Raw genomic sequence first — 11384 nt, 5'->3', positions numbered from 1 at the left:
GTCTCCATAAGTCGAACCTTTTCTTTGCAAAATGGTACTTCGATATATGGAAGTTTGACTCGAATCAAAAACCAGAAAAAAACAGTAAATGCAAAATATTAACAATAAAATTTTTAATCTGAATAATAAAATATATAATTAAATTTTTTCATAATTTTTATAACTTTGTTATAAGTAGCAACAATAAACTGAAAAAAGATATAATACTTATGTTAGTAATGAATAAAGAAAGTTGAATATAGCTTATTATTTATTCAATTTAAATATCTTTTCTTTATGTTGACTTCGGACGTATTATTGTCCACATCCAATTCAAAAGCATTGAAAACATCTGATGAATTTTTACCGTTCACCATGAATGCAAAATAAAAATGTTAGCAATATTGATTATACAATTTTATTTTTATTTACTATTCGCCCACGTCAAGACCCACTCATTTCGCTGGACGAAGTTTCTTCTTTCGCTAAATACAACAAAACCACAACAGCTTAGGATGGCTTCGTGCGTCTGCGTTTATCCACGTCCCATAAAATAACAATGCAAACATCTGGTGAATTTCACCTTTCATCAGGAATGCAAAATAAAAATAGCAATAATACTGATTTTACAGATGGAATTATATTCGTCCACACCAGCTAAGACCCGCTTATCTCAACCGACGCAGTTTCTCCTATTCTTACATACAACAAAACTGCTTATATTATTTGTTACAAGAATGGTTAAATCTTTCATAAACAAACAAAATAAATATTGACCCTACTATATGTAATAACTAAATTTTTATTCATTTTACATACATACATATTTTTTATTAAAAACATATATTATATAGTTTCATATGTTATACATATATATAATAAATGATATAATCATTATATATGTATATATATGTCATTCATCGATCGCCTCAATGACGTATGTCAAGAAAGCGCAATTTTTTTATTTTTTCTTGATTTTGTATTAAAAATATATTTTATGTAATTTTATATATTATACACATATATACTAAATGATATAATCATTATATACATATATATATATTATTAATCGATCGCTACAATCACGTATGTCAAGAAAGCGCCATTTTTTATTTATTCTTGATTTGGATTTATTTCAGCATATTCTACTAAACTATCGTAAATATATATTTAATACATATATAACGTTGCTATATAATATGGTATCTTACATGAAGTTAGACATTTCATAATAAATTTTATAAAGTTATTTTTAAATATTATGTTTTATTGCTGTATTTCAGTGCAAGATTTTTTTGCTTTACATACGTGATTATAGTTTCGACCAACGATATGTTACATTTTCAATACGTGCAACAAGTACTGTAATTTTCCAAAATAAAGAAACAATTTTGAAATTGTAATAAATATTATTTTTTTATTAGATTATGTGGTTATTTATTGTAATGTATTTTATTGTATTCTCTTAAATATAATTTAAGAACTTACTTTTTTTATTTATTATTAAGTTTTCATATTATTTTTGAGCCTGGAACAGGATCAAACTACCTGAATTTGCAAAATTCAAACTTCTCGTGAAATGTCAAAATTTTGCTATTTAACGTGAGCGACAACACTGTTTCTACGCATTTTGTGCAGCACTTTGAACGTACCAAGATCGCGCTGAATTTTACGCTATTAAACAGTGAAGTTAATTTTATTAAAATGATGAAAAGCTTGTTCTTTATTGCTTATAAGTGAAATATTAACAAAAATGAAAAGAACTCTTATTAAATGAACTAAAATAAATCAATTATGTTATAAGTTGTCACGAAGTAAAATGTTTAAAAGGTACAGCAACTGTGGACTACACATTTAAAAAAAGTTACTTTGTGTGCCGAAAGGTACTTTTTACAAATTCATTGAAAAAAAAACTTTAAATTTGTTTTAAACAACTATTAAAGTTATAATTAAGAACAGTTTTAAGTGTTATATTAAAAGATATTACAAAATAAGTTTATAAATTTAAAAACTAAAAGTTTACAAAAATTATTTGTATTAAGTGCTATATGTTTTGTGCTTATATATTTAAATATTTTGTTAAGAATTTTATATACATACATATAAATTGTTTAAAAAATAAGTAGATACAAAAAAAAACGTTTTGAAATATCTAATAAATAATGCAGGCGTTACAATTAAATAACATACAAAAACAAAATATTAACTCGGTGATATATCCTGTAAGCATTTCTCAACCCAGCACATCAAAACCCCGTGTATATAAAATCCCTCAAGAGAAAAGACCACTAGACACTAATAGTGTGGCAGGATTTCAAGCGGAAGTTCCAGTTCTTGGGATCTCTGCCGTACCAAAGCTAGTGCCAATAGTTAATGAAACAGTTGGAAGAAACTTGATTTTTAAGTCAATCCAGAACACGCCACCAGCAAGTGCCACCACCACCACCAGCACCACTAGCGCTAAACAAATGTCACAAACAAATAGAAAAAGTAGTAATCCAGAGGAGGATGACCGGAAACAAACGAATAAATTGCTAACGAGTATGTTTCAAGTAGTTGGATTGTTTTTGCTTTGTTTTGCTTTATTTTGATTTTGTAGTGATATGTAAATGCTTGTGTAGAAATACATATATTGTAACATAAACGATTAATAGTAATTATTAATTATTAGTGATTATAATTATAAATTTTTTGGATGTTATTGCTGTTACCACTGCCATTTTGTTTGCAATTATGTAATGCTAACTAACATACACAAATCTACAATTTGACGAGTTAAGTTGGAATGCAAGTTGCGAGTTGATGATGCGAATTTTTAACGGCGACGTTGTGCATACAGGGTCTCAAAAAATGTTTAGCCTTACAAGTAGTAAAGCAAATGAAGGCATTATTTAGTTTGCTTATTAATTAATTAACAGATTGTTTGTCGTCTTATGTGTCATTAAGGCACATTTTGTGAATTTCAGTAGGAAATATTTATCAACTGGCGACTAGTAGTTATTGCTTTGGGATATTTTTACGTATTATTTTATTATTTTTCACGTGTGTTGTATCTGCAGAGCGAAAACGAATTACAATATATAGTTTAGTTCTGAAATATCTTGTGTATGGAAGGCAGTCAGCAGTCAGTCAGTCGATAGCAAACGGTGTCAGTAGCAAGCAGCGTCAGTAAGTTTTGTTTATATTAAAAGTGATACTTATTATTTGGTGCAACCTGCAGATTGATTTTCTTTCTTTTTCTTTGCAAGCAAGCATTTTTCTTGACAAAATATAAACATAAATATAAATAAAAGACGAGCGACGAACGCATAGTTTGATTTACTCGCTTGACAGTTTAAAATATTGTAGATAGACTTGTCAAATATGGTAAAATAAAAATTTATGTGAAATTAGCTGAAGTTTATAAATATACACAAAGCTTGTTTTTGATTTTACAAGTAATAAGTTAAAAGTTATAAGTTCATCAGTAACAGAAAAGCAGCTCCATTTTGGCAGCAAGTAACAAAAATAATAAAAATAATAAAAATAAAAATGAAAATAAAATTATTCATATAAATATTGATAAGCTGCTAATATTGTGGTGTCGTTTGTGAGCATGTAAGTAATGCCTTTTTATAGGTGTTTTAAATATATTTATTTAAAAGTGCAATTGTTACTGATACGTTTGTATAACCAGTAAAAAGCATAGGTTAGGTTTTTTTTTTTTTACTTGAAGTTGGTTTTTTTTATCTTAAACAAAACGTTCAGTTTCTGAAATCAGTGACAATTTAAATAAGAAAAAGATTGCATGTGTTAAAACGAAGAAGATGTGAAATTTATTAAAATCTACATTAGAATCGTGAGTTTATGCATTTGTAAATAAAATATATGAAATCTGAAGAGTTCATTTAATATATTTTTGTAACCAGAGTTAAAACCTTGTCTGTCAGTTTGTCAGTTGAAACATACATACCAAATGTTATATAAATATAAAAAAGTATTATTACACTATGTTATATGCTCATATACTACCTAAAAAAAAATAAACATATTATATATAACATTAATTATAATAAAATTCGAGCTTAATTATTATTTTATGTAGTTTGTTGCAATACGTGATTCATTTTAATACATTCGTTTTTTTATTTGTTCTTTTTTTTTCGTAAGTGCTGCCCATATTTGCTTGCTCTTGCTATTTAATATTAAGTAAAAATATATTCACTAATTATAATCCTTTATTAAATACATTCCATTTTATCTATCTTACAGTTAGCAAGGAACAAATGTTGGTAAACGCTAAGATTGCACAAGTGGTACAACTTCCAACCTTAATTCCTGTCAACAAATTAACTTACGGCACTGGTGCTGCTTCAGACAAATCACAAGAAAACAGGATCGTACAATTGTTAGACACGAAAATTACTCAACGACCTGCTGATGTGTCACCAAGAGCCTTACAACAAACATTGAAAACATATCCTGGTAAGAAGTCTATCGATACTAAACAACAAATCAAAACAATTGCGACAACAACAAACAAAAGTGCATCCAACAACAAGCCAAACAATATGCAAGTCAAAATGAGCGTTAATAGCACACAGTTGGTACAATATAAAACGCAAACTTCCGAGCTCTCCCATCTTAATGCACCAGAGGAAGAAGTTTTAAAGCAAGAGCACAGCTTAGGCACTGGCACTGGCACTCCGTTATACCATGCACAAGACACAATTTCCATAATTCCAACTAATTTTGCTTACGCCGAAAGTGACTTGCCAACAGAATTGTCAGTGCTACCAAATACAAACAAATCAGTAAAAGCAGTATTTGCAACCGAACCAGCAAGTGTAACGCTTGAAAAATTACCTTTAAAACCAGCAAATATTGATAGTACAAACAAAAATCAGTTAATTCCAGAAGCTGCAAATGGTGTGCCAACAATGCCAGCAGGCGAAAAAACAATATTGCGAAAACGACAAAAAGAACTTGATGAAAAAGCCCGTATACAGCGTTCCAAATCCTTGAGCATTTCCCAAATAGTCGAAAATGATACCAACAATGAACGTCGTTTTTCACTCAACGTTGAATCTATTGAAACTGATAATAATGATTTAATCATCGATTTAGATGGACTCCTTGATGAGAATGATGAAGAGAAATTACAAGAAGAAGAAGGAGCAGTTGTTGGTGCCAACATAACGAACAACAGTTACGACAATAATGGCATTGCTGAACCGTACGATGATGAGGACGACGACGATGATGATGATGATGTACAAATTGTACAAACTTATTCTACACCCAATAAAGAGTTCACAAACTCTACAGCAGATCGTATCAGTGAAGAAATAGCACCAAGTCATCAATTACAAATAACTGATGTTAAAGAAAATTATGCTTATGATATTAATACAGATGTATCAACAATTCAACAAAATACACCTCCTGTAAATAATACAAAACAAAAAAACCCAACTAATGCTAAAGCTAATTATAATGTTCTTAATAAGACTACAAAAAAACATAGAAGTTCCTTGGAAATAGAAATTACTCCCGATGTATCCATTATTCACCAATCAAATGCAGGCACGGATACTTCGTTGCTGTGTGATGAGCCATTTTTGCTATCATCATCATCATCCACTACAGCTTCATCGAATAATAATTCACGTACATTAGAAGTAGAACCAACAACAGTGATTAAGAAGATACAAACAACAAAAACGAAATCTTCCGAATCTGCTGGAAATAAATCTGCTGCATGTTCTGATAGCAGAAAAGTGCCAGAGCATACACGAAATTTATTAGCTTGGAATAATAATGTAGGATCTGCACGTGGCACAGATATACGTTTCGAGTTAAATGAATTCAGTTTGTTACAGATACATGAACGTTGCGCTGCTCGCGAACGTTCAATAAATTTCTTCGAGAAACCAATAGGTGAACGTCAAATCTCTTTAAAAGATGATCCATTGTTATACATGTGCAAACATTGTAATACACACGGACCGGCTGTTAAATTCTTGGCACCGCGTAAGTTGATATATTGTATAATATTATAATTAAGACATCACCAAGGCATAACTTTATTAGTTATTTATAATACTATTGATAGAGCAATAACATGTAATTTCACAAGAATTTCTCGAAAAAAGGAATTCAAATCTTATAGACACCTTGTAATATTGTTGTTGCTCCTATTGCTGTCCAAATTTATCTTTACGAAGAAAATAAATAAATGTTGTTATACCACAATTCTAAAGTTCCGCAAGTTTTAGGAATCTTGCTAGATATTGCAGTATATGATATTAGATATTGCAGTATATGAGTAGATTCAGAAGCTTACAGAAGTAGCTGGGTGGGTGTGCGTCCCGAATGCACTCGTCCATTTCGACAATCAAGTGCCGTTCATCACTCTCAATATGAACTCTATCAGCAGTTCTTTAAAAGTTAGACAGTTCATTGAAGACGTAGATTTTAGTGATTCTAAGGCTCGTAATGTATTGCTGTAACCCTCAGTTATCTTTAATTTTATGATTAATATATAAAACATAATATATTATGTATTATTATTATGTCGAAGATATATATGTGCAATATTTCTTCGATAAGCATCAAAGCGAGATTCATATCATAGTTAACCAGAACAATAGTTTTCAACTAGCGCTAGAATTGAATAATTAAACCGCAGTTTGAATTATCCTTAAACTATAAAACCTATCAATAATTAAAAGTAAAAAGAAATTCTTGCTCCTCATACACATGATTACTGATCCATTGGAAATAAAATACATTAAATAATTAAATTCAAGTAATTAATTTTATTTGTTTTATTTTTTCAGAATATTGTTCCACTGAATGCTTAAATCGCTCAATAATCATAAGTCGTGGAAATGTTGTGGCAAAACAAATTTCTTCGAAGCGTCAACGCAGTGAGACTTACTTTTTGCCAGTACCTAGTAATAATTCTGTCAATATTGCAAAAAGAACGTTCCGCTGGACAGAATACCTTTCCGACAAAAATGGTAGAGCTGCTCCAATACATCTCTTTATAAATCCCTTTCCAGTTGCACCTAATATGTTTCAAGTGGGAATGAAACTTGAAGCAATTGATCCAATGAACTGTTCGTTGTTTTGTGTTTGTACTATTGTGGAAATTCAAGGATTCCGCATGAAATTGCATTTTGATGGGTACGATATAGCTTACGATTTCTGGGTAAATGCTGATTCCATGGACATATTCCCACCTGGTTGGTGTAGCAAAAACAATCGCGTTTTGCAACCACCAAAAGGCATCGATCATAAAGTATTTAATTGGCATATATACTTGGATAAAACAAAGGGAAAAGCTGCTTATAAACATTTATTTACGCATCTCAAATATGACAGCTCACAGGAAAGAAATCCATTTAAGGTGAGTTTATAAAAGTTGTACTTATTTATTTATTTATATGTAATGATTTATTTATTTGTTAATTACAGGTTGGTATGCACCTAGAAGCTGAAGATCTTAATGGAAATGGTCAAATATGCGTAGCATCAGTTGCCGATGTATTGGGTGATCGTATACGTGTACATTTCGACGGTTATAAATACTGTTTTGATTATTGGGTAGACATATGTTCGCCTTACATACATCCATGTGGTTGGCACTCTAGTCGTCAAGAACTAACAGTACCACCAAAATTTAAGTACACTCGTTTCGATTGGGCGGAGTATATAAAACAAGAACGTTGTGGCGTTATAGCACCAGAGGAATTCTTTAGACCGCGTGACCCTATTGATTTTAAACCACATATGAAATTAGAAGTTGTTGACCCATGTAATCCAACGCTTATCCGTCCCTCGCATATAATAAGTCGTAAAGGGCATCGTATAAAAGTTCTGTTTGAAGGATGGCAAAAAGAATATGCCTTCTGGTTAGAAGATGATAGTCCCGACTTGCATCCAATCGGCTGGTGTGACGGAACTGATCACAAACTTGAACCACCACCATGTTATCAAAATTCAACCACAAGCGTACTATGTACACTATCTGGTTGTCGTGGCATTGGAAATGCTAAAAATTGTCACCTAAACACTCATACAACTGTTGATAGTTGTCCTTATTTCGGAGCAAACTGGTTTAAAAGAAATATAAAACCATTGCGTATAGATTCCTCACTAACCATACGCAAACCAATTATAAAAACAAATATTGATGTACAAAAGAAACAAACAAGTAAAATACAAAATATTCTTATGGAAACACAAAATCAACCAAGGTTACAAAAAGTTGAAGCTTTCCATCCAGAAAGAAAATTGGATATGACAAGAAAGAGACGAAATTCAGTTAGTGTTGTTGATTTGATGGTAGAACAACCTGAAATCAAAATTGCTAAAAATTATTTGTGTGATTATGGTCCACGTTTGCTACAAACCTATGATTTATGGCAAATGAATCAAGACTTCAATATGAGCGATATAACTACGAATCCAATGAATTGGACTATAAAGGAAACGTGTGCATTCGTCGAGAAAATATTAAGCTCACATATTGCATGTAAGTTTTCCAATGAGGAAATTGATGGTACGGCTCTACTGATGCTATCACAAAGTAATCTAACAGACGATTTAGCAATTCATCTGGGTCCTGCCGTCAAACTGTTCTCACATATTTTGTCGCTACGAGCGTTGGTAGTGAAAAAGTTTTTATATGTTCCTGTTACTATATAAATAGCAACAAATATATCAACTCTTTGTAATATATTTCTTAATTATACAGTTTACTTAAATACTGAAAAATTTTGTTCACTCCGCAATGTACATGAAAATAATTTTTTTTTGTTTATAGATTTATCCATATGTAACATTGCTTCCATATTTAATTTTAATTTGTTAAACCTAAGGTTAAAGATATTATGTATAAGAAACATAAATTTACAAAATTTCATTTAAGTTATTTAAATATATCGATTCATCTATATATAATAGATATATATATATATTTATATATACACTTATAAAAACTATAAATAAAACATATATATAGAAAACAAATATTTGTACATAAAACATACATTTTTATAATTACTATTAATATTAAATTCTACTTTAATTATACAAACAAAAAAAATAATTGATATAGTAATCAAAAATATCTGTTTCGCTGTGAATATAAGGTATTTAGATTTTTTAAAATAATATTTTATTCGCCTCTACAAATCATGCATGGCACCAAACCGTTCTGTTAACATTTAACTGTAAGGAAATTAATAAATACAATACCACAATCATTATAATATCAACTATGAGTGAAAAATCAACCTCTTGTATCCCCAAACCAATGTTAAATAAATTATAAACTAAACATACAAGAAAAGTTTTTACTGAATAAAATGTATTCACATAGTAAATAAAATAACTGTAACGAAAACGATTTGCAGAAAACAGAAACATTCTGACTTTAACATGCATATATGTTTTATCAAAAACAAAAAAAAACCCTGCCTGCTTAATAAAGCACAATTAGGCTTTGTCCAGAATTAACATATCGACTAGGCAGGCGTATAACCAATTACAATGAATAGTATCAACTACATAACTGATTAAAATTAGTTGTCCCTTCTTGGCTTTCTAGAGTTTGTAACACAATCCTTGAAATACCTGAAGCTAGTTAATTGGCAGATTTCTGAAAATTCAATTCAGTAGATTTCTCATACGAAATTTACCAATCATTTCTACCTCATATTTAAGATCACTTCCAAATTCCTTGCGTAGGGTTTAAATTAGGTTAAATTATCAAAATAGATTTTTGATATCATTTTTTTTTTGCACATAAATTGAAAATGGAACTTAACGATGCATTTTCTTCGAAATATTTATATATGGTTTGGACACAATTCAATAAATATGAAATTGCAATATAATTATTAATTTATTTAGGAGTTCGCCTTCCTATATCTTTATTCTTTACTGGGTATAGTTTAATGCACTTGAGAGTGTAAACAAAATATTTACAAGTGAACATAGTTTTATGCTATTCAACCTCAATTTATTATCCATTTAGCACAATGTAAAATAGAAAAATAAAATAAATTCAGAAAATATTTGAAAAACGGATTTCTGGTAATATTTTTCTAAATCACCATCGCCCACCATCACGGATTCGTGAATGTGAACCTGAATAGCCAAAACTTCAAATAGCTTATCAGTTATTCAATTTGATTTTTTATCCAGAACAAGATATTGATATTTCTCTAAGATATTGTTGGCAAACCGTCCTTATCTTGATTAATATACAAATATTTTTATTTGACCATACAAAGCAACATGGTTGCATTTAAGTACTAGGATAAGCATACAAATATTGATATGTAATTATACATGTAATTAAGTACACAAAAAAGTATATACATACATACATATATATATATATATATATTTATGTATAATTACTAGTTGGAAATATTATATCCCTACAGCTTCAAAAATTATTGAACCAATTGTTCAATTAATTGTTTAAATGAATAAACTTCTACTTTTTTTGAATATTTTATTGCATTGAAGTTCATTTTTGAGGACCATAAAAATTCATATACACAAAATTAAAATTTTATTTTATAATTATATTGCAAAAATTTTTTTGAAAATGTGTGATAATTTATAAGCATAAAAACAGATGATTTACTGTTTCATGTCTCAGTCGAATTTTGCAATTCAAAGTGGTAAAGTGCTTGTAAGTGCCGCTGAATCGAGAGAGCTAATAATTGACAAGTGAGTTTACCTATGACTTGTTATATATATTATTTTTATATTTTAGATTATAAAATCTAGAATTACAATATTTTCAATTAAATTATATTTAATTTATAGTTATATGCTGATTGCAATAGCCAAAATAAACTCTGCCTGTTTTTTTTGTTTATATCACATACGTGAAACGACAAGGTATGAAACGGAACGAATTGGGTTTTTGTGAATTGTCAAATTGTATGTAAAAAAAAATTTGCATAAAATATTAGTTGCTACGAATTTCAAAATTAAAAAGTAATATTTTTTAATGCGCACATGAAATAACTTATTAACCATAGCATAAGCGTGTTATATTTATACACGTACACACGTATTTATAAAATTGTTGAATATACGCATCGGCATGCTTTTGACATTTTACTTACCACGATGTCATTCACTTACGTTACAACGTGAGTGGTCAGTTTTAAATAATCTTTAAACTGAAGACTTAATTTTTAATAACATTGCATACTAAATAAATATTTTCTATTAAATTCTTTATTTAATTCTAAGTTTATATTTTTTGAAAAATAAATAAAATAATGCAATAAAAAAATATTCAATTTTTGAAAGTAAGCAGTTTGGCATTCAGTTTCCGAACAATTTACAAAATAGTATGAACGCCATTTTTATGTCTGATTGTACTAGAC

General features: G+C 29.3%; 1 protein-coding gene across 5 annotated transcripts; it reads left to right on the top strand.

Moving 5' to 3' along the window:
• Positions 1 to 1553: 1553 nt before the first annotated feature.
• LOC119681152 (lethal(3)malignant brain tumor-like protein 1) lies at positions 1554 to 8852 on the top strand. Of its 5 annotated transcripts, none has more exons than XM_038094257.1 (4): positions 1554 to 1809; positions 4231 to 5991; positions 6801 to 7372; positions 7441 to 8850. In XM_038094257.1, the coding sequence occupies exons 2-4, from the start codon at positions 4245 to 4247 to the stop codon at positions 8671 to 8673; spliced, it is 3552 nt and encodes a 1183-aa protein (XP_037950185.1). In that variant the 5' UTR covers positions 1554 to 1809; positions 4231 to 4244; the 3' UTR covers positions 8674 to 8850. The 5 variants fall into 5 exon arrangements, with proteins under 5 accessions (XP_037950185.1, XP_037950183.1, XP_037950187.1 ...); XM_038094255.1 differs by lacking the exon at positions 1554 to 1809 and adding an exon at positions 2128 to 2520 and having other exon boundaries at positions 7441 to 8852; XM_038094259.1 differs by lacking the exon at positions 1554 to 1809 and adding an exon at positions 2696 to 3147.
• Positions 8853 to 11384: the final 2532 nt, after the last annotated feature.

The sequence above is a fragment of the Teleopsis dalmanni genome, chromosome 2 (genome assembly GCF_002237135.1).
Source record: "Teleopsis dalmanni isolate 2A chromosome 2, ASM223713v2, whole genome shotgun sequence".
Taxonomy (NCBI): domain Eukaryota; kingdom Metazoa; phylum Arthropoda; class Insecta; order Diptera; family Diopsidae; genus Teleopsis; species Teleopsis dalmanni.
This window is presented reverse-complemented; position numbering and strand designations above follow the sequence as displayed.